Source organism: Simochromis diagramma, unplaced genomic scaffold (assembly GCF_900408965.1).
Source record: "Simochromis diagramma unplaced genomic scaffold, fSimDia1.1 OVJJ01000753.1, whole genome shotgun sequence".
Lineage (NCBI taxonomy): Eukaryota > Metazoa > Chordata > Actinopteri > Cichliformes > Cichlidae > Simochromis > Simochromis diagramma.
In genome coordinates this window covers 23,367,268-23,392,121 of record NW_024387523.1, presented here as the reverse complement: position 1 = coordinate 23,392,121, position 24,854 = coordinate 23,367,268, and the positions used below count along the sequence as shown (strand labels likewise).

Genomic DNA, 24,854 nt, shown 5'->3' with positions numbered 1-24,854 from the left:
AATTGTGCCGAAAGCAAGTCTGGAAATACAATAAACTGGTGCATGCTCAGGCTACGTCCACACGTACCTGGATATTTTTGAAAACGCAGATTTTTCTATGCGTTTGCACCTTTCGTCCACATGTAAACGGCGTTTTTGGTCACTGAAAACGAAGATTTTTAAAAACTCTGGCCAGGGTGGATATTTTTGAAAACTCCGTTTTTGCATTTACGTGTGGACTAGAAAAACGGAGAAAACCCAGCGTCAAAGGTGTGCGCATTTTTTGACGTCACACTGTGCGCCACGTTATTGTTTCGGTGAAATGAATTTCTACAATACTGTTACTGTTAATTCTACTCTCTGCAGTGTTTAAATGCTTACATATACACACAGTTACTGTCCCTCCACACATACGACTCGGTTCTGCTTCTATGCCCCAGCTTTGTTTACTTTTTCCCACCGAGGCTTCTAGACTTCTGATTGGCCAACATTTCTACACGGTTAGGAATCTAGCGCCACCTGCTGCTTTGGCATGTTCATAGCAGCGTTTTCCTTCATTTCTGCCTTTATGTGTGGACGGGATTATTTTTTAAAACGAAAACGGAAAATCTCCGTTTTCAAAAATACCCGTGTACGTGTGGACGTAGCCTCAGTCTCTGACTGGAAGCGCTAATTCGTCATTCGGCTTTTGTCAGACTAAAGTAACTGTTAAAACAGTTTGAAAAGCTAAGCTATACAACAAGGACAGATTGAGAATTTCCTTTTAGTTCTCAGTTTAGTTCTCAAGATTTATTTTTAGAATTAATATTTTGTTTCTAAGTGGAATTGACAATTTAGTCTGTTCGTTTGTTCTATTTTGAAACTTAAATGCTTAGCGGCTGCCTTTTGTGTAGTTTGCAATATTTGCCTTTATTTATCTGAAAAAGTCTCATGTTCCTTAAGTACATCTACCCTGTTGAACTTATTATGGGAAATAAATATTTAAATAAAAACAAGCTGCTGATTATTTCACATTTTACTTGTGAGCAACGGCACATTTAAATCTTACAAATATAGTTATTTGGCTTATATTGTGATATATATCGTTATCGCCTGAAATGAAAAAAACATATCGTGATATGAAAAAATCTTATATCGCCCAGCTGTAGTTAACAAGAATTAGCGAATATCTAATCACAGGACACTTTGCTCGTTAGATATTGTTACCTAATAACCAACTAAGGCTGCACAGCCTGTCTTTAAACTTTGGTCACTTGCAGCTCAAAAAAAGGCCAAGAATTCAAAAATGACTTGAGTCTAAAAAAGAAAGAGTCCATACACCAATGGGTGATGTTACGATGTCCATCTTTTATATACAGGATATTATTAAATAGCCAAAAGTATCATTTCCATATCATTTAAGTGCAACGTCATGTGATAAAAATAACTTTTTGTTTATTCAGGGACATGCAGTTGCTCATGAAGTCCATAAAGTATGTGAGACCCTTTTTTGCATGAGTCTCGATTTAAAATGAAGTCAGCTGGAAGCATTATATAGTCAGCTGGACGCGGCCAGCTCACACAGCTTAACTTAATTACCTGCCTAGCTACAGGGGACAAAATCTGCCCACACAAAATGGGTGGTCGCAGAGCTGATAAATCTGCCCACGTCTACCCGCATACATATCTTGAAATTAAGAACCTACTGTGTCATCAATCACCAAGAATTTCAAGTTTGCCCCTGTTGCTGCCGTTAAACAGCAAGAAATTAAATGTTAACAATCATATAACAATCAGCTGGCTTAAAAATGACTCTTTGTCTGCGCTAGTGAAAAATGTACTAATATGTTGCTTTTTTACTGCTTACATAAGTTCAGATAGATTTCTCTTTGATTTTTTATACTCTAGACCACTTATCAACACATTCCTGCCTCACAAGGCCCTCAGCAAGCTCCCTCACTGTGGTGTTTCCAGGGAATCCACCGCTCCCTAATGTCTCCTGTTTCCACTCTTATCACTTTGCTGCTGATGAGCATTTAGCATTCGCCGTGTCCCTCTGAAGCAGCTGCTTTTGGCACAGTAACTGGGTCGGACATGATAAAATTGGAAGCAGTGCAAGGCGCTCCTGATAACAGCAGCCTCTGTGCTTGAGAGTGAGAACAATGCATCGAATAGGAGGTGGGAGGGACTCTAGCAAAGATGGCAATTCCTGTGTTTTGTTGGATTTAACTGTCAAAAAAGAGACTATTTTTGTGACGATGAAACATTAAGAGAAGATTAGCCCTCCACGTTATTGTCTGTGTTTAAAAGCTGCTATTTAAGTGCTCCTACCTGTGAACGGGCAGATTTAGATCTATGTTCGTCAGCAGGGGAAGGACAGGCGAGCAGAATGTTGGTTTCCTCCCTTCGAGTGTCCTTATGTTGATGCACGATTGCTTTTTCAGCGTGCTTTTATAGATTTGCGAGCCCAGCATGCACAGAATTAAAATTATTGATTCGTACGAGTGTGTTTGTAGCGTGTGCTGTGGAAGTAAAGCACGCATACGAAGGTTATGTCTGGCTGAGAAACGTCTGAAGAATACAGCATTTCAAAGGGACAGATTCGAATGAGAAACTACGAGAAAAATTTGGGAAACTTTACGCAAGCAAAGAGAAAATTGGGGACAAGGCAGTGGTAAAGTTTTCACCCAGGGTTAGACTTTAAAATATATAGATTCTGAAATTTTTAAAAAAGTATTACTCTCTCTCTCACCAGGGCTTTTGGAAGCCATCTTCTCAGACTCTTTTGGCGTTCTGAATAGCACAGGCTGACTTGGAGGGCTGCTTCCTCCCATGCTAATGCTCTGAACGTGGACGATGTACTCGGTGTCCTCATCCAGATCCCACAATGCACAGGAGCGTGTGGTGGTGTTCACTTCCTGGATGAACCTCAGCATGCGTACATCCTTCTTCTGCAGAAGCACAAAGATCAGAAAGGCAGAAGTGTACATTTTGTATTTGTTTTTTCCCCCGATATGCCAGTACCCACTTGTGAATTCTTTGGCATGAAAAGGGTGACATTTCCATATATATATATATATATATATATATGTATATATACATATATATACATGTCCACTTAAAATAATAGGCTTAGCAATACTTCCTTTCTTCTTGTTAGTGAATATTCCCGGGGTGCACGCTTTATCAAGTTCAGATTTCTAGTGGCAAAGTCCAATTTTCCTGGTTAGGTCTGATGTGGTGCAAATGCAAACACGTCTCTCTTGGTTAATAGAAAGGAAAATGCTGAAATAAAGCCTTCTGGGTTTTTTTTTTTACAATGTAATTAAGCATAAAGAAAGAGAGAGAGACAGACAGACAGAGAGAGAGAGCCTCTCTGGCAGTGTACACTCTGCTAGAAATGTACATTATTATCCAGCTAGGGCTGCTTACTCAGGTCAATTGGCTCCTGCTAGATTAAAAGTAAGGCACCTTGGGGGCACTTTTGTTTACCAGGCAATTAAAGAAGCAGATTTCTTAAACCATTAAAACTTCATGTAGACAAGAGGTGCATTTGAAAAAGTATATTTGAAAGTGTTTCTTAATGTGGCCTCAGAAACTAAACTAGAAACTGGCCTAGAGAACCCTCTAATATTAAACCAACTGGAAAATCTCATATAAGGCACAGTAGTCGCTTTGGCTTGACCACAGTGGCCATGCATCTGCAAGCTTCTTTGCAACCCACCTTCACGCCAGCTTCTCCTCATATGTTGTATCTACATGTGCATTTGGGAAGGTTGGATTTGTATTTGGCAATACGGCCAAATACAAGTTTCTGATATTTTTTTTAAGCTATGATTTTCTGACTTTGGATTTCACATGCTTTTTTTTTGGTGTTTATTTATGTTAAACCTGTGGTTTGAAAGTGCCATATTTCACACTATATATGGAATTAGCCATTAGCCAATAGATGTACAGACAACTATCCCTGGACCTTTTTAACTGTGAAGAAAACCTCAAATGTGATGATCTTCTGGCAACTTTTCTCGTCGTAATACAAATACTTTTAAAAAAATAATTTTAAACAGATTCATGGGTATTTATTTGATATTGATATCTAAAGTAGGGATCCGAATATCCAATAATTGGACATTGGTGACAAACAGGGGTTAAAATGTGATTTGGCAGGTGGTGCAACCCTAAGTTCTGGTGTAACAGTAAAAGTGGGGATATGACTCGCTTAGTAATAAGTGACATAATCACTGGACTGTGATCTCTAGTAGATTTGTTTGGTGAACAGGCTGTGGTTAGCTGGCTGCTTGTTCTGAGGTATGCTGCTCTTTATGGGTTCAGTTCTACAACATAAAGCAGATGACTGATGACTCCTTTTAAAATTAAGTCCTGTTATTTTCAAGCGTTAGCTAAATGAACTTCATTTGTGGTCAAAAACTGCGTGTCTAGACTATCCTATGTCTAGAACTGTCAAAAATAATTTAAGGTTTTGCAGACTTTGCCCACAAATAAGGTTTTTAAAGCTTTTTCCTTGTGGGGGTTATATTTTTACCACCATCTTTATTCTCTCTCACTCTCTTACATCTCTGCAGCTATCCTGGACTTAACCTCCTAAGACCCGAACTCTTCCACGGCATGCATTTTTAATTTCTCTTTGCTATATGGGCTGATTGGGACCTGATGGTATGTAAAAACAAAGAATTACATGATTTTTTTTAACCTGATTTTCGTTTCTGAGAAAAATGAGATCCACATATGAGGACATTCGCTTTACATTTTGATAGAACAGTGGCAGTATAATGACCTCGTAAGTGGATATCAGGCCCTTGTAGAGAAAAATGTATTATTTTGGTCTAGACAACCCTAAAATGGGATGTCCACATATGTGGACGCCAGGTCCTAGGAGGTTAAAGTAGCAGCGATATATGACCTCTGAATAACATTTAAATGATCATTTAATGTGTTGTCAAAGCCATTTCACAATATGAAATAACCTAATAACTTCAGCATCACATGTAGAGATCTGATGTGTGATTAAAATTTACATTTCCAGTTCATCAAATGTCACCTGCTGAGCAGTCGTTACCTACCACAGAAATGGTTTGTTTGTTTGTTGAACTGTTTGACACATTGCATTTAAATTAAAAAAAAAAAAAGTTACTCTGCTTTTTCTCGCTTCCCTTGAGTAGAGCTGAAGCGCCACAGACTCAACTTTACTGACATCTGCAGCATGGATGCAGTGACAGTGACAAAAAAGAGAAAAGTATGTGGGCAGGTGGAACCAAGTGGTGACTTAACTGTCCCCATGGCATCAGCTGCATGAAAAATGAACTTTTTTGACATTATTTTGTATTTAACTCCATACCAGAATGCGGTCCTGAATTGCTCCAGCCCAATTTAACCCAAGATGACAACGGTCTAATCTACTCAAATCTGTTCTGTACTGTAGCAACAATATACCATTTGGGAGAGGGAGAACAGTTTGCAGGGGTCATTCATGCCTACGATGCCTATAGTGTTTTGTTTTTCCTAAGCAGTCGTTTTTGAGTAAGCCAGAAACAGTTTTCAAATTGTTTGACACAACTGAGGAGCTTCCTCAGTTGTGTCAAACCTACATGGATCTGTGTGAAAAAGTGATTGCCCCCTGAACCTAATAGCTGGTTGGGCCACCCTTAGCAGCAACAACTGCAATCAAGCGTTTGTGACAACTGGCATTGAGTCTTTTACAACTGTGGAGGAATTTTGGCTCATTCATCTTTGCAGAATTGTTGTAATGCAGCCACAGTGGAGGGTTTTCTAGCATGAACTGCCTTTTTAGGGTCATGTCACAGCATCTCAATTGGATTCAGGTCAAGACGTTGACACTCCAAGGTATTCATTTTGTTTTTCTTAAGCTACCTGGTCTTTAAGTGACGTATGAATCCTGCTTCCGGGTCCAAACTACTCTGCGTTTATTAAGGCTGTTGTGTATTTAACATGTTTTAATGCTTTTGTATTTTGTTCTATTCAATCTGACCAAGCCCCTAAAAAAAGTCAGTGATCACTGTCGGCCTCTCTCGATCTACCACTATTCATTTTAAAACCTTACAATGTAACTAGAGCCCAGCCAATCCAGCAGTATATTAATGACTAACCTCGTATTGTGGATGGATTATCTCAGTTGTTCTCCTGACTGAAGTTTGGTCCGTTTACAGCATCCTGCCATGCGATTGCATTTGTCCCTAACCCTCGGGAACCCTCACATTAACTTTTATCGAGTGGAAAAAAGTTAGCGTTCATCCTCCAGCTTCACTGTGCTAATATGTTTATATTATGCTAACCACAGCTGTGCAGCTAGCCACCACGTAGCACATCATTACATACCAGCTAGCACAACTTCATGTAACCCTACAAACGTCACTACTGTTTAGTTTTCTGTCTTCATTTAAGTTGGAAGCGATAGCAGAGCTGTACGTTTTAATTTCTTCAGAACTCCCTCAGTCAGAGCGTGATGCATTATTTTTAGGTGGAAACTAGCGAGCTAGCTCCCTGCTAACTTCTAACTGCTAAATTTCATAAATTCTGTTTTCATGGATGTCTGGATGTTAAGCTTAATTGTTGCACCTGGTAAAGCAGCCACACTGATCATTTTATTAAAGATAAAAGAATTTAGACAGTTTTTAACTTTCAGTGATGCCGCAGTGTTCATTTGACTTTGGGACCTGAATAGGAGTTTGGACCTGTACACGGCTAATGACGTCAGACTTAAACCAGATTTAAAGGTAGAGGACTTCGAGGTTGCTGGTGTGTTTCAGATCATTGGCCTGCTGCAGGATCCAAGTGCATCACTGGCATATTTAGCAGATACCCAAAGTCAAAGTATTAGTACCAAATCAGTACTCAGAATTCCAGGAGTACTGATATTCTAGGAATGGGGCTACACTAGGGCTGCTCGATTATGGCAAAAATTATAATCACGATTATTTTCACTGAAATTGAGATCTCGATTATTTGACGATATTTATTTAACCCTTTAAGACCTACTATAGAACCAAGTCAGCCAGAGCTTATATTATTTTTTTACATGTTGTAGTGCCATTTGTGGGAGCATTTCAAGTTGCTATACAACTGTTATAGCCCATATTTTAATAATATGTATGCATTAAGTCCATAGTAACTACATTAATTGCAAAAAAGTGCAATAAACTACAAAAAAATTGAAAATCGTTTTTGTTTTTTTTTTTACATATATTTCTACTTGGAGAAATTTAAGAGGTTTATCCCTCAAAACTTTAAATACAAAGAAGTTGCAAAAAATAGTTTACAACAACAGGAAATTTATTTTGAGTGTCTTCATAGTTTTATTTTGGAGATACACCAATTTTTATATACTGCAGGAAAAACGAAAAAACAATCCTATAATGCAAATTTGCAAAGAAAACAGCATGTGCATCAAAATAAACTATTTCCAGCAGTGCAATTCGAGTTCTAAGCATCACAGAAACTATTCAGAAAAGTCAAACATGACCAGTATAGGCTTTTAAGGCCTACAAGTAAAAAACTACATTTTCCGCGAAAATGACTTCACTTCCGGTTTTGGGCAGGAAATGGCGGACATGCGATAGTTCGCGCTGAGGTCTGTTTCACTGTGGGAAGTGTTATGAACAGCTGATCGGATCGGCAAAGCGTGTTTCTGGAATATTATGTTTTTGTTCCTTTTGTTTGTAATGACTTTAAAAAAATAATATAAAATAGTGTGCAACACCACTGAAGTTTTTTTTTTTACCTCTCTTTTCAACCAACGGCAGTCACTCTCCTCTCCAAATAACTTCTGCTTAGCTTTCCGAGCTTCCCTCGGGTCCTCTTAATCAGCGGTCTCCAACCTTTTTTGCGCCATGGACCGATTTATGCCCGACAATATTTTCACGGACCGGCCTTTAAGGTGTCGCAGATAAATGAGGGAGGGGCTAATAATCGGCTCAGTCATTTTTAATGATCGTTGAAAGCCCAGATCGTAATCGTGATTAAAATTCGATTAATTGAGCAGCCCTAGGCTACACTATATATAAGTCGTACTCCGTTTGATTAAGTCATCATTTTTGACTCGCTCTCCACACATAACATAACAAAACTCATTAATATCAAAGCTGAATGTTTTTGGAAGTAGTTTTTAGTTTGTTTTTAGTTTTAGCTATTTTAGGGGGATATCTGTGTGTGCAGGTGACTATTACTGTGCATAATTATTAGACAACTTAACAAAAAACAAATATATACCCATTTCAATTATTTATTTTTACCAGTGAAACCAATATAACATCTCCACATTCACAAATATACATTTCTGACATTCAAAAACAAAACAAAAACAAATCAGCGACCAATATAGCCACCTTTCATTGCAAGGACACTCAAAAGCCTGCCATCCATGGATTCTGTCAGTGTTTTGATCTGTTCACCATCAACATTGCGTGCAGCAGCAACCACAGCCTCCCAGACACTGTTCAGAGAGGTGTACTGTTTTCCCTCCTTGTAAATCTCACATTTGATGATGGACCACAGGTTCTCAATGGGGTTCAGATCAGGTGAGCAAGGTGACCATGTCATTAGTTTTTCTTCTTTTATACCCTTTCTTGCCAGCCACGCTGTGGAGTACTTGGAAGCGTGTGATGGAGCATTGTCCTGCATGAAAATCATGTTTTTCTTGAAGGATGCAGACTTCTTCCTGTACCACTGCTTGAAGAAGGTGTCTTCCAGAAACTGGCAGTAGGACTGGGAGTTGAGCTTGACTCCATCCTCAACCCGAAAAGGCCCCACAAGCTCATCTTTGATGATACCAGCCCAAACCAGTACTCCACCTCCACCTTGCTGGCGTCTGAGTCGGACTGGAGCTCTCTGCCCTTTACAAATCCAGCCACGGGCCCATCCATCTGGCCCATCAAGACTCACTCTCATTTCATCAGTCCATAAAACCTTAGAAAAACCAGTCTTGAGATATTTCTTGGCCCAGTCTTGACGTTTCAGCTTGTGTGTCTTGTTCAGTGGTGGTCGTCTTTCAGCCTTTCTTACCTTGGCCATGTCTCTGAGTATTGCACACCTTGTGCTTTTGGGCACTCCAGTGATGTTGCAGCTCTGAAATATGGTCAAACTGGTGGCAAGTGGCATCTTGGCAGCTGCACGCTTGACTTTTCTCAGTTCATGGGCAGTTATTTTGCGCCTTGGTTTTTCCACACGCTTCTTGTGACCCTGTTGACTATTTTGAATGAAACGCTTGATTGTTCGATGATCACGCTTCAGAAGCTTTGCAATTTTGAGACTGCTGCATCCCTCTGCAAGATATCTCACTATTTTTGACTTTTCTGAGCCTGTCAAGTCCTTCTTTTGACCCATTTTGCCAAAGGAAAGGACATTGCCTAATAATTATGCACACCTGATATAGGGTGTTGATGTCATTAGACCACACCCCTTCTCATTACAGAGATGCACATCACCTAATATGCTTAATTGGTAGTAGGCTTTCGAGCCTATACAGCTTGGAGTAAGACAACATGCATGAAGAGGATGATGTGGACAAAATACTCATTTGCCTAATAATTCTGCACTCCCTGTATATACTATATAACAATATATCAGCATTGGCAATATGTAGGGCGTTATTAGGCATTTGCAAATATATATGTGTTGCATAGTTTGTCCACCAGAGGGCACTCTGTAACTCTGTCACGCAAACACAAACCAGCTGATGCGAGCATAGCTGGGCAGAATGTAAATGCGCAATCCACGGCTTGTGACAATGAAATGAGATTATTTTTAAACTGCATCGTCATATTACCTTATCAGGGGCTCATAAGAAACTACACATAACAAACGTTAGCAAAAACTACTTATGTTACGTATGCTGAAAGTTAAAAAATAATATTATATCGGCCGGTAAATCACATCTCTAAATCACCAAATATTGATATTTATATCAGTCCTGCTGGGCTCTACAACACATGTAGCGGTACCTGTTGGGTGATGGCAAATCCGATGACAGGGTCTCCCTCCAAGATTTCCCACGTAACCACAGCAGAGTTAACCTCGAGTTCTCTGATGGTCACATTGAGCGGTGCTGACAGCAGGGTGTCTGACGCACATGCACGGCCAGAGGAAAGAAATAAAAAGAGACAGGCCATAAATATTCTTTACACTTTATAACTATAAACGCTACAACTTGAACAAATCTTCCCCCCCCCTCTCTCTCTCTCTCTCGCTGTGCTCTCGCTCTCTCCTTCCTTAAGATCTTCTCTTCACCTCCTACAAATTAATCCCTCTCCTTTCATTAATACCGGCCCTAATAAAGCACATACATGTCTCCTGGTGTTTCCCTTGAAAAAACGCTAATTCCATTCTCTCTCTGTTCTTCTTTCACGCACACTTTCGCATCTTTAACTTTTCCTCTCTTCTTTCTCCTCCACATATCTCATTAAACCATGACTCTTGAGGAAAAACAAAAAACAAAAACACGATGCATTTATCAATCAGAAAATTAACTTTGACGGACTAAATTACAGTCTTTCTTAACATTTTTCATTTCTTAGCTGCGAAGGTAGCAGAGAGTAAAGTGTGTATGGTTATGTGAGAGTTAAGACCAACTCATGGTCTTCTACGATTACAGACAGAGTTGTATTTCCCATGAGCCTGACTTGTAAAGCAACATCAGAATCAGACCTTGACATCGTACACACAAGGATGATAATGCCCATGTGCACGCACACATGAAACTGTCACTGAGAGGGACATTTATCTATTTTGTGACATAAATATTCTGTTGAATATGCGGAAATTCCAGTTAATCAAAATCTTTGATAGATTAAATGACACCTGCAAACTATAACTGGAGTCACTGAACTGTCCACTGTGTTTCTGCTGAGTCTTTTGGAGACATTTTAGTGGATGTTTATGAGGAGTAAAAACCATTCAAGAATTTTGTGCTTCTTATTAGTCTGGTAGTTGGCACTAATTTGCATATACCCAATATTTGGCCACACCTCTTTATCTCTGAATTCAGGTGTTTTCAGTCCCATGGCCATAGCTGAATAAGGTCAAGCACCCATTCATGCAGTCTACCTCTTTAGCACAAGTTATTCTAAAGAGCTCGCTGTAATAGGATGATACCAACAAGGCCGTTTTTGAAATTTCTTCCAGTTCAAGATACTCAACAATAAACTGCACACAGTATTATTGCACATATATATTTAAGAACCACAGCAACTCGACCCAACACTCTGCTGACTCTGTAATTGCAGAGCTACAAACCTCTGATATTAACATCAGCATAAAAGCTGTGCACCAGGAGCTTCATGCCATGGGTTTACAAAAAAAAATCCTTGTAATCGCTTTGGTTGCTTGCAGACTGTGGTGGCTGTCTGTAACTTGCATGAAGGATTTGTCTGCAAATATTCATCAACTGCTTGCTGAGTGGTAGTAAAACGTGGAAAAGATGAGGTGAAAACCAGAACTGGAGACCACTTGAGTGAAACCTGTGTCTTACTGCTGCAGCCAAACACATTTCAAAAGGTGAACCGGTGAACTGAACACCAGTGTTTGTTCATATATCTTCACTTCTGGCTCTAATAAGACTAACACGATGGCAGCCAGAAGACTTTAAAAAACAGAGAGCAAGGGATCAATGGGTGATGCCGCCACTGCTATGTCTGTCTTTTATATACAGTCTATGGTCAGCAGCAGTGGATAGCTGTTTCTGGCCTGTGCACAGTTTGTACTTCACTATCTATTTTTGTCATTTCGTGCCATTAAAAAAGGAAATTAATGGTCATAACTCCTAGCCGCTCTACCATCTGTCCTCCCGCTGAAGTCAGCCCATTGTTGCACAATTGCACAGGAAAAACAATTTTTGATTTTATTTGCACCATTTTTTAGCTCTGACTGGACAAGCTCCTTTCAAGCTTTTTCTTCGAAAATATTATTACCAGGTTGTTCTCTTTGTTACCAGGAGAAACGCCGTCAGTCATGTGACACTGTTGCATTAAACCGCTGCAAATATTGAGCACACAATCTTGAGACTTGTTCTTGGAGTTAAAAAGTGTTGTTACAGGAAAAACAAGAATGTACTTTATTTTCTCCCCTCCCTTTCTGCTTGCTGATAACACAATCATCACAGTACAGTGTGTTACATCATGTTGGTGAAATTCATTTTTGGTAGGCGACAAACTCAGTTGAGTGGCTCCCAAAGGCTGCATGTGAATGTGTGTGTATGTGTGTGTTTGCTGATGCAGAGTAAATGTGTGATGTGTTCCCAAGTACTGTACGGGCATGATCCATCGCTATGACTCCCTGTTTGACTGGCCGTTTTCTCGCTGTTTATCTTCCTGTTATCACACAGACAGAAACAATGCAATGGCAGAGAGGGATTCCCGTCCATTCTTAAAGCGTTTGCTGCAGATTAACAAAAATTCCCTCTTAAAACTACATCCATTCCCAGCCTCGGGAAGCCAAAATATCAAATTTCTAGAGGCCGAGATAAATCCCACATGAGCTTATTGCCAAGATTTGGGCTTTTCACGCGACTGTCATCTATCAGCTTATCATCAGGATGCAGTGTAACCAAGATCTTACGCATGAGATGAACATATGTTGCCGCAGGTTAGAAACATGCGATATTGTACAAGATAGATGAGATAGTCCCCCAGCCCCCAACCCCACACACGCATGAACATATAGGAGGATTGGACCTGCTGTACGTAGAGGCTTTACATGGAAGTAACTCAATCACATTTCACATCCCTTCAGGACACTGGATGGATGAACCTGCACATTTTTAAAGCAGCTACTAGAGATTATCTCCCCAAACAATGAAGAATTTTCAGAAAATGGTGAAAAAATGCCAACTGAAATATTCCAGGAGCCAAAATGATGCTCACTAATATCTTGTTTTGTCTGACACAAGAGAAAGTGGCAAATGCTCACATCTGAGAAAATGACCACTGATTGGTCAGTTAGTCAACTAAAATGTAAAGCTCTAATGCTCGTTTAGTCTTTACTTGAATTTAACAGTCAACTGAGAACTTACTGAGCCAATCACACGGTGCCATAAAGACTGGGTTTTTTTTTTAATGACACTTTTCTAGAAACATTTATACAAACTGGGATTAAACTGTCACTCTGATGCAGTGTGAGACCAACTTGTGTCAGCCATTTTTTTTGGCATCACTAAAGCTCACTGTGTCCACCTATAGCTGATGCACGCACATGCAGTGTGTCACGTCAGGTGGCTTCCCAAAAAGGGATGAAATGCACACCAAATGCATGACATCAGTCAGCTGCTGCCAAATAATACTAAAATAAAAGCACAACGACATGTGTTTAATCGGCCCGGTGCATCAACTCACATTTACTCGCAACGATCGCTCATCAACCTGTGGTAAAACTCACCGGCATTAACGGAGGACGCTGAGAGGAAGCCCAGCAGGAGCAGCAGCACCGCCGCAGACAAGCCTGGTTTAGCCATCCTCCTGCTTCTTCTGGTGAGGCTTCACATCCTGTGCGGCCCATTTATAGCATGGCGTTTAACGGGAGGAGGCGAGCATCCCCCGGTTAGGGTACCGGAGAGAGGAGGTACTTGTTGTACCGGACCGGGCTCACCTGAACTTGGACTCTGCAGCAGCAGAAGCGCAACAACGGCCAGAGGAGAGGAGGAGGGTTAAGGGGAGGGTGGGGAAAGGGAGGGGGTAGTGGTGGTGGTGCACGATGCCGTTCTCAGTTGTCTCGGTGGACACCTCACAACGACGGCCCTTCGACCACCGGCAGACTTCCAGGCTGGCTGTGATGGAAAGTCGGCGCAGAGAGGATTTCAGTATGCGGAGAGGTGGAAGAAGTGCGCAAGTGCTGCAGAGTGCAACGTGCAGCCACGGCTTATGACTCTCTCTCTCTCTCTCTCCCTCACAAACACACGCACACACTTGCATCAGTCCTCGCTTATAAGTTACTTGCGAAAAACAAACCAATCCTCCAAAGAGAAATCATCATTTTAGACAAAAAGTAACATATCCGTGCCTGTTGTCAGCTATTTTTAATGAAGCAGTCTGAAACGCTTTAACCAATCAATCATTTATAAAGCACAGACGTTCACTGTTCTATCTGTGCACATGTGTTATTGCAATATCAATACATCTGGATCTGAGAGGACGCTGGAAAGGCCGCACAGAGACTGGATCCGAGTGGATCTGAACCCTGGACCTTCTTGCTGTGAGGCAACAGTGCTATCCACCATGTCACCTTGCTGCCTTAACACCACTTTAAGCTAAGTTTTTAACACATAATGCATATTATGCCTTACATTATGATTTCCCAAGTCAAATAAGTAGTTTTTCATGCCTGAGCCTAACCGAAGAGTAGCTGGGTGAGAATGTATGGACAGTTACAATATCTAAATAAAAAAATGCATTTGTGATGTGATGATGTCACTGTTGCTGTTTAGGATTGTTAGTTTGGCCCGCCCCCCCCCATCATCTTTTGTGCACCAACAGCCTTACTGAATTCTGGTGCCAGTGATCTTCCAATAGTAAAAATTTAACACACTGCACTAAAAACTTTCACTTTCCTGTGGATGTAAGAGAAACACTGATGTCTATGATAGTGCAATAAATGCATTTAAATGCCATAGCTTCAGCCTCTCTTAGACCTTGCGACACAACCGTTAATTTAGAATCCTCTGTACATCATTTACAAATGATGCAACACAAAGGTAAAACATTTCTAAAGACATTTAATGATTCCTAACATTACATAAGCTGGAATGGGATTCCAGAAGCTAAAGGAAGGAAAAAGTGATCCCATGCACAGTTTAATAAAACATGAACTGTATATGTGTAGAAATTAATAATAGGAATGAATCTATAAACAGAAAATCAATTGTGAGTGCGATTTGTCAGTAAAAGGGCTCTTATGTGCAATCGAAGGACCTATTGATCCCATACCCACTCAATCAAATGAAAGGGCTCTGGCAGGCACATAAAATCTTACTAACTGTGGATCCTATATGGTCTCTCAAAGAGAATAACATGCAGTAGTAGGTCAATAAAGGGGACACAAGGGTCCTGCAAAGCTTGTGCACCTTATTAAGAATAAAATAGGGCCAGTGTTTCTCCTGGAGTGTGGCAAAATGCTGTCCGTTGTGCTCATGTATAGGTACTCAGGGACACAGATTACACAGATCAATCAATACATGATTAACATTCTCAACAGACGCCCCTTTAACGTCTCTTTTGCTTCAGGGAGAAGATGCCGATGTGACGCCCTGCTCCTCTCCTTTCTTCTCTTTGCTCTTCAGTGTCTTTCAAGGTTATAAGAACAATTTAAGATGACAACATTCATATCTCTTTGCTGTGCCGCTGACAGTTTTATCACTCAACTTAGGTTCAGACGAGCACAGTCTCCTCCAGTGACCTCTGGTTTCAGCTTTCAAAATAAAAAAAGAAGAGACAAAAAAAAAACCCACCCTTGAATCTTCACCTTATTGGTGGTCACGCCAGTTGTTTTCATGAAGCATGATGCTGACAGATTTATTTTTGGAGAACTTCTTTTTAGAGGTTAATGTGTTTGGAGAAATGATAAGAAGTCATATGCAGATTTAATGTCAGGTTTAAAATAAGAGGAATACTTCATCATTTACCAGAGATCAGAGGGAGATGGTAAAGATCAACGCTGCAGTCATAGTATTACATTTACTGTCAGTACACAGTTATTATGACCCCCCTGTGTAGAGTCGTTGAGCTGAACATGAACAATACAAACGTCTTTGCAAACTGGAATAAACTTGTAATCTCAGCAGTCTCTGCATGCAGTTATCAAAGAATATGGCTTCACATGTAGTTGTCAATAAACCAAGCATATTGCCTAATTAGTAGGCAAATCTTATCAACTGTTTGTCCTATGTAGGATCTGGTACTTGATTGGAGCTTATCTTTTTTTAAAACAAAGATGTCGCCCCCTACTGTTCATTAGAAAGAATGCAGATTTAAGGCGCTTCTGCAGCTGCCAGTGATTTATATAAAACTGCTGGCTTCACTTTACAGACACAGGCAGCAGGAACAAAGCTTTAATATGATCGATTTGTTGGACAACATGAGAAAAACAGTTGTCCAGTGGGTGTTAAAGAGTGTTTTGATGATCTTAGATAGCTGTGTGGATATACAAGCAATTTTAGCTTAGCGAGAATTAGCTTTATCTCACTACTTAGCTTGCTAGATAAGCTATAAAAAAATGTTTGTTGAATCTGGACTGAATCACGTCAACCTCACAGTAAAATAACAAATCATTAAATTATTCCCACATTTGCAATTAGTGTGTAGCACTCAAAGTACGGCTCATTGTGCCTACTTTTTGTTCTTGAGGAGTTGTTTTCCGTTGCCTGTTGAGTTTGGAGTGTACCGGGATACATTTGTCGAAGAGGGTGCTCTGTGTTGAACTCAAGTGGAGCTGATGGGGTATAAAAAAGGCCAGAAGTGGCCTTAATCCATCTGAAGCTTGAGGGGAATGAGCCAGTCTGCAGCCGCTTTGAAGTGGCATTATCGCTCACTTTCTCCTCGTCTCTTCTCACTGCTAACCCCCAAACTGCCCCTGGGGGAGTTTAATTACAGTGTATGGTAGTGTGTGTGTGTGTGTGCATGTGTGTATGTGTTTAGGACAGAGGAATATTTATGGTTGAGCCATGCAAATGAAGACGAAAAAGGATCTCAAGTGAAATGAGGTGAGAAATTGTGGTGGAAATTGGACGGAAAATAATGACTTGAAAGAAATTCGAACAACACAAAAGTGAAGGCAGACGGTGAGCGAGGAAGATTTAAGTCCAGCAGAGGGAATAATGGTGGGAGAGGTCAGGAAGAGGAAAAAAGCAGAAGGAAAAGTGTCAAGAGTGTGATATGGAGATAATAAAAATGAGTTTCAGCCCATTGCTTTACTCAACTTTCCCTTAATGACAACCTGAACCCATCCGGCTGTTCAACTCAGCATAGAGGCATCTCTACAATGTCACACATACACATGCACATCATCCATGCATGCTGCTATCCTGAAAAAAAAGGGGAAAAGTGCTTGCCTCAGAGCTGCTGACATCATCACATCTCTTCTCATTCTTGAATATTTGGCCCTTTTCTCCTTGGCGATGCAATTCAATTTTAAGGCTCATGAGACTAAAGCAATTCACCTTACTCCTGTCTTCCCTGCAGGTGAGCGAGCAGGCAGCACAGCAGGGACACGGAAACATATTTTGTGTTTGCAAGTGAATTTAGTTGCTCTGAAAGTGTACACTGCCTTTTACACTCTCTCTGGATTGCCAAAAAAAACCCATCAATAATAAATTACTGGTAATACAGCTTTAGTTAACTAACTATTCTCCGTAAATGGAAAGTTTGGAAGTTGGTCATATGTAGGACTGATGCAGCCTGCTTTCCACCACGTCACATAAGTAGGTTATTGTTTTGCCCGAGGATGCTACTGACAGTGGGGTGCATGTGTAAATTTAATGCAATCCCAGTGGGGGATAAGTGCACTCCCCAACATGATCTGACCTGAACCAAAGGCAACAAAAATGTATTCTTCTTTGTAATATTATCCTGTCTTTCTTTTCTCTCCCCAACTGGTCACAGCAGATGACCCCGCCCCTCCCTGAGCCTGGTTCTGCTGGAGGTTTCTTCCTGTTAAAAGGAAGTTTTTCCTTCCCGCTGTCACCAAAGTGCTTGCTCATAGGGGGTCATATGATTTTGAGGTCTTTTTCTTTGTATGTATTATTGTAAGGTCTACCAAGCATTGAGGGGACTGTTGTTGTGATTTGGCGCTATATAAATAAAATTGAATTGAACTGAAATTGAAAAGGTTCATTATTTAAATTTTTTCCTTGTAATATTTCTGAATTCTGTTTTTATGCGGTAAACTTCTCCCTGTTATGTATAGAGTGTTTGTATGGTATTTACATGCTGTATGTTATGAAACCGTTTTGAATAAGTCTATGCATGGGACACAATGAAGGCTGCTTCTAACAGCTTGGACGAGTTTACGGACACTGTCACCTCCTATATCCACTTCTGTGAGGACAGCATTGTGCCATCACGCACCAGGGTGAGTTATAACAATGACAAACCCTGGTTTACTCCTAAACTCAAAAAGCTGTGGCTGGAAAAGAGTAAGGCGTTCAGAAGCGGAGACAGGGACTGCTACAGAGAGGCCAAGTACAGGTTCACTAAAGAAGTGGACATTGCTAAACATCAGCACTCTGAGAAGATGCAGCAGCAGATCTCAGAGAATGACTCGGCCTCTGTGTGGAAAGGTTTTAGGAATATCACCAACTACAAGCCTAAAACCCCCCACTCCACTGACGACTTGCTCTTGGCCAACACCCTCAATGACTTCTACTGCCGTTTTGACGAGCCATCAGGCAGCCTTCACACCTCCAACGGCCCCAACAATAGAGACACTTTGGACACTCATTCCCCCACCTCTCCCCCCTCCATAGAGCCATCACCACCTTCAATCACTTCACCTGCAACACCCCCCTCCTCACCCCACACAAAAGAGGATTTCACACCACCTCCTCCCACCACAACTCTTCATATTCATGAAGCAGATGTGAGGAAGCAGTTTAAGAATCTGAATGCTCGAAAAGCTCCCGGCCCAGACGGTGTGTCTCCTGCCACCCTCAGACACTGTGCAAACGAGCTGGCCCCAGTGTTTTCTGGCATTTTCAACTCCTCACTGCAGGCATGTCATGTGCCTGCCTGCTTCAAGTCCTCCACCATAATCCCTGTCCCCAAGAAACCTAGGATCACTGGACTAAATGACTACAGACCCGTGGCTCTGACATCTGTGGTCATGAAGTCATTTGAGCGCCTAGTTCTCTCCCATCTCAAGACCCTCACGGCCCCCCTCCTGGACCCCCTGCAGTTTGCATATAGAGCCAACAGGTCTGTAGATGATGCCATCAACATGGCCCTACACTTCATCCTGCAGCATCTGGACTCCCCAGGAACCTACGCCAGGATCCTGTTTGTGGACTTCAGCTCTGCCTTCAACACCATCCTTCCAGACCATCTCCAAGGCAAGCTTTCCCAGATGAATGTGCCTGATCCCATCTGCCGGTGGATCACTGACTTCCTGACGGACAGGAAGCAGCATGTGAGGCTGGGAAAGAATGTCTCGGACTCCCGGACCATCAGCACCGGCTCCCCTCAGGGCTGTGTTCTTTCTCCTCTGCTCTTCTCCCTGTACACCAACTGCTGCACCTCCACCCACCAGTCTGTCAAGCTAATCAAGTTTGCAGATGACACCACCGTTATCGGACTCATCTCGGACGGGGATGAGTCTGCCTACAGGAGGGAGGTTGAACGTCTGGTGTCCTGGTGCAGCCACAACAACCTGGTGCTGAATGCCCAGAAGACAGTGGAGATTACTGTGGACTTCAGGAAGCACACAGCTCCACTCCCCCCCATCATTCTGACTGACACCCCCATCACCTCTGTGGACTCGTTCCGCTTCCTGGGTACCACCATCACCCAGGACCTGAAGTGGGAGCCCACCATCACTTCCGTCATTAAAAAAGCCCAGCAGAGGATGTACTTCCTGAGGCAGCTGAAGAAATTCAACCTGCCAACACGGACGATGATGCAGTTCTACACTGCAATCATCGAGTCCATCCTCACCTCCTCCATCACTGTGTGGTACGCTGGAGCCACTATCAGGGACAAACAGAGACTGCAGCGTGTTGTGCGCTCTGCTGAGAAGGTGATTGGCTGCAGACTCCCATCTCTGCAGGACCTGTACACCTCCAGGACACTGCGGCGTGCAGCTCGGATCTCAGCTGACCCTTCTCACCCTGGACACAGTCTGTTTGACCTGCTCCCCTCAGGCAGGAGGCTCCGGTCCATTCGCACCAGAACCTCTCGCCATAAGAACAGTTTCTTCCCCTCTGCTGTCGGACACATGAACAATAACCATATGACTGTTCCCACCACTAACACATGACCCTACGCTGTGTTCACTGCATCATTCCATGTTTGGCACTGATCACCACCTGCACTCATGTATATATCATGTATATATCTATCCACTTAGCACTTTTAATTCTTATTCTTATTTTTATATTTTTATGACAGTATGTTGCACTGAAGCACCGCAGCAATTTCCTAATGTTGTAAACCTCCTCAACATCTGGCAATAAACCCTTTCTGATTCTGATTCTGATTCTGCATGTATTCATCCTCTGCATCCTTTCGTAAAAACTCTCAAATACACATGGGCAAATAATAATTTGATCCCCTGCTGAATTTGTAAATTTGCTCACATACAAAGAAATGAACAGTCTCTAATTTTTATGGCAGTTTAATTTTTTTTTTTTTTTTTTGTGTCCCGTTTGGATCTTTAGCCATCAGAATTGTTGTCTTAAGGCCAAGAAAGATGCCAAGTGGATTTATTTTACAAAGTGGATCATCATGGCCTTGCCATATTGGTCCATTTGATTGACCTTTATTATAATTATGAATTTATTTTATTTTCAGTTGCTACAAACGGGACAGACATGACTGGGGGATAGGACAGGGAGAGAGAATGAAAGAAAGAGAGGGAGAGAAAGACAACCAAAGGGGAGAAGAGACGATGAGAAGGGGGGGAAGAAAGAAAAAAACAAACAAACAAAAAAAACAAAACACCTGGGTCACCTGTATGGAGAAAAAAAACAGAAGAGAAAGCAAACAACAAAGAGCAACATAATAAAAAAAACGGCACCATCACAATAAACTAGCTAGCAGTAGATATCAGTAGATACTAAATAATAAACGATATTGTGCAGCACGCAAGATAGACAGCGCACAATGTGCTTTGAGGCAGCAGCCAAGAAAGCTGTAGTCCGCGTCTGTGAATACCCATGTGTACACCTGTGTGCATACCTGTGTGGATCAGCATGCTTGCATTCCAAAGGTTTCTCCATGTAACGATCTGCTAGGGAGTGTGTGGAGCCACAGCCCCGTCCTCCAGGGTATGAAGCAGGTATGGAGGAGATCAAAACTCCAGACATCCAGAGGCCCCCAGAACACAAGAGACCAAGGAAGACCAACAGAGGGGCAGCCGCGCCACTGTCCCAGTAAGAGCTGAGGAGAGTCCCATATGAGGGCTCACTCAGCAGCCGCGGAGCAGAAGCCAGGGGGAGTTGCAGTGACGCGCCCGTGAGCTCCGCCGGCAGCCAGCTGTGCCTGAGTGACCGAGCCCCAGGCCGAGAGGCCGGGGGCATCCCACCTCCGAAGTGGCCCGAGCGAGCCCCAGGCTCCAGGCCCCGATAAGCGGCCGCCAAGGAGTGAGCCGGTGTGTACCCGGACGCCCACCCCCAGACACAAAGAACCACCAACGCACCGATGTCTGAGGGAGTCCGTCACCAGCAGGGGAAGTGGTGGTGGGTGGAGATAGGCCTCCAAACCTTGGAGGGCCTGAGATGTCCCCAGAGAGGTGGCGTCTGATACCCAACCTGACATATAGACACAGACATACAGGCACACACAGACACAAACATCCATTCCCACCCTCATGCTCTCATATGCACTTACTCCACACTCAACCAACGTGGAGACAGACATAAAGAGACGCTGTACACACGATCACACTCCCCAAGCGTACTCTACGAACCGGGTCTAGGTACCCTTGCCCCTGGAGGGGGGAACTGCACCCAGACCCAGGTGGTGTTACCCTTTTCACTGCGGTGGGGAGAGGCAGACCGCCCCGACTCCGCAGCAGCAGGGAGGCCCCACACTCCAGACCGCAGTCGGACGGCCAACTCCTCCTCCTAGCCCCCCCGCTCCAGCAGGCCGCAGAGAACGGGGGTGAGAGAAGACTCCAAACCTCCCTCCACCCGTTCATTGTAGTGTTGATGCATGTGTGTTCTAAGGTGCAATTAAAACCCAGGAGGGCATGGAGCTACCTGCCAGAGAGCAGCAGGTAAGCGCATAGTCCCTCCTGCTAGCCCTCAATGTCTACGTGTATTCAAAATTGAGAGGTGGGCAACGACGCCAGGGGTGAGGTGTACACCCTGATGGTAATTTGGACTCCGTGTATCGTGCCCACCCCCAAGATCCTATATGTATGTGTAATGAGAGTGTGAGTAATGTGAATGTCTAAGTTGTGGGATAAAATTGAGGCAGAGGCAGCCAGAAGGGGACGGGGGGGGGTAGCCTCCTCTGCACCCTGGTGACATACCCCTACTCCAAGGCCCTGCATGTGTGGGTGGTTGTGGTGGAGCGGGGAGAGGGAGGCAGCTGGAGATGGGGAGGGAACGAAGGGAGGGGCAGGTGACCCCTTCCTGGGGCCAGCTCCCCTGCTGACCCCAGTAGGCACTCCCATACTCCGCGACCCGCCAGGGAAAGGGGGCCCAGGCCCATCCAGACCGGGGCCCAGCGCAGCAGCGCCCCCCGGCCCCACAGAGCCCGGAACAGTCCACCTAACCCCACCACAGAGAAAACTGCACCCACCCCACCATCCACTCATCTTCCAGACTACATGAGACAATAGACGCCCAGGCTGAGATCTTCCTCCACCTCTCCTGTATCTCCCCCTCCTGCAGAACTCTCTGCAGGAGGGGGAGATACAGGAGATCCAAGTTCAACATTTCCTTGAAATGTTGAACTTGGATCAACATTACCGCCGTTGATCCAGAAACAACTCCAACACAACAATATCAGATCGTGCCTGTGCTATAATGGAATCTTCCGGAACCTGCAAAGCGCATGTACAGGCCAATCTTAGGGTTGACAGAGAACATTTAAATGATTCTGAGAAGTGCTGTGGTCAGATGAAACTAAAGTAAAAGTCTTTGGCATCAACTCAACCCCCTGTATTTTGGAAAATGCTGAGTATGAACCAAAGAAAGCCATTCTCACAGTCTAGCAGAGAGGTGGAAACATTACCTTTGGGCAATACTTTTATTAATACTGTGGTTTTCAGTACTGGGACACGGTCACTCCCACTCTACATTGTAGCCACAGCCACCCTGGGGCGCACTGACAGAGGCGAGGTTGCCGGACACTGGTGCCACCGGGCCCTCTGACCACCACCAGTAGGCAACGGGTGAAGTGTCTTGCCCAAGGACACATTGACCGAGACTGTCCAAGCCGGGGCTTGAACCGGCAACCTTCTGATTACAAGGCGAACTCCCAACTCTTGAGCCACAATCTTAGTCTAAGTTGTAAATTATATCATAATTTCAGTCAGCCATTTACACTTCAGTGAATATAGCTTTATCTTGACATTATGAGATGCACCAAATATAATGAGCACATAAAATTCTTCAGTTGTTTTGTGGTAAACAACCTGCATTTTAGTTCATTCTTGGACAGGAAACTGTTCCTATGAGGAATTCTGCACCTGCCTCCCGAGAGTGTTACAGCATGTGACCGTAGCACCAACCAGCAGCACAAAGATGGCAACAGCTTATTTTCTTAAGTGGCTCCGATTGAAGTGCTGGCATCAGCTAAAGTGGCTGTCCTCCTTAGAAGGAGAAACCGAGGAAAGCTGGGGAGAGAGGGCGATGAGTTAGAAAGCATATGAGAGCAAGAAAGAGAGAAAGAGAAGTCCACGGTTCATGGCCTGACGTAAGCATCTTTTCTTAGCATCCCTTTATGTCTCTCTTCCTGCAAGGACAGATGCCCAGCGCTGAGGGTGGAAGCCCCTGTGTTACCTAACAGGAAGCCGCTGGCTCGGGTGCTGTCACATTTCATGCATGTGTGTGATAGCATGATCACGTTGTGTCGACATGTTAAAGTCACTTTCAACTCGTGCAGGGTTTCCAAACTCAAAGGTTTAACTGTAACTATAATGGAGCTGGACTGAAATGTTGCATGTCTGCCGATCCCTATATTCAAAAAATGCTAAACTTGGCCTTCCAGTTAATCTGAGATTAGGCCCAGTGGACTGATCTAATTAGCCCCTGAACCCTCACATCACACTATAGTTGATTGTTTGGTATTAAACTGTAGAACAGTTAGCTATGTATCCAGGGATATAATACCACTAATGTTGATGTCGATTATTAAATCATCCTTCCTCATTCAGGCTCTAATGGGATATGCTCTGGCAAATGAAATTATTATGGAATTAAACTCATTTTGCTGGGAGAACCCCTCAGGAGCCCCCTCCAACCTGGAATTCCTCTTTAGCAAATATAGCTACTCTCATATCAGCATCTTCAACCCTCTAATCCCCCATCAAAGATTTATTCAAGCCAAATGGCTTTCCCACTAAAGCCCTTATAGACCTGCAAAGCTCTGGATTTCTTTGCATTCTGGGGCAGTATGCATAATAAGTTTTTCCCACTTTAACACAACAGCTAAATTAATGTAATTGGGTTGGGCATAGTGAGGTGGCTGGTTCTAGACTGTATATAAAAGATGGACAAGCCACCATGCTGCTGCTTGTTTCGGGAATCTACAATCTGACTCCAGGTGAGCCATGTGTGGTTTTAATGGAGTCAGAAATGATCATACCTAGATGAGAGGGTAAAGGGCAAAGTTACCAGCTAACACTAACCAGCTTAAATAACAACAGTCGAAGGGATCAGTGTGTACAGTTTATGGATGCAGCTTAAGTAATGGACTAATAAATTACTAGAATTTCACTCTCCTGGGTGGTTTGTACTAGAGATGGCACGATACCACTTTTTTATGTCCGATACCGATACCGATATCATAAATTTGGATATGTGCCGATACCGATATGAATCCGATATAGTGTTTTTTAATCAATAAAACTGTTTTTTTAATATCTTGCTGAATTTTGTACAAGTTCATACTCAAGTTTAAATAAACAACAACACTAAAGCTATTCTGTTATACCTGTATGTAAAAAATACACTGCACCCAAAATATTTCATAGTTCAGCAATACTGATCAATCTAATAA

At 42.8% G+C, this 24,854-nt stretch overlaps 1 protein-coding gene across 3 annotated transcripts in view; it reads right to left on the bottom strand.

The window, feature by feature from the left end:
* Positions 1-14,212, bottom strand: part of fndc5b (fibronectin type III domain containing 5b) — a 40,245-nt gene extending 26,033 nt beyond the window's left edge. Inside the window, exons 1-3 of one of the 3 annotated variants that reach the window (XM_040021033.1) lie at positions 13,360-14,212; positions 9,933-10,069; positions 2,711-2,909 (exon numbers count right to left, since the gene is read on the bottom strand). In XM_040021033.1, the coding sequence (XP_039876967.1) occupies positions 2,711-2,909; positions 9,933-10,069; positions 13,360-13,435 (412 nt within the window). In that variant the 5' untranslated portion in view covers positions 13,436-14,212. The remainder of the gene's footprint in view (positions 1-2,710; positions 2,910-9,932; positions 10,070-13,359) is intronic. The other 2 variants (XM_040021032.1, XM_040021031.1) reach the window with 2 other exon arrangements.
* Positions 14,213-24,854: the final 10,642 nt, after the last annotated feature.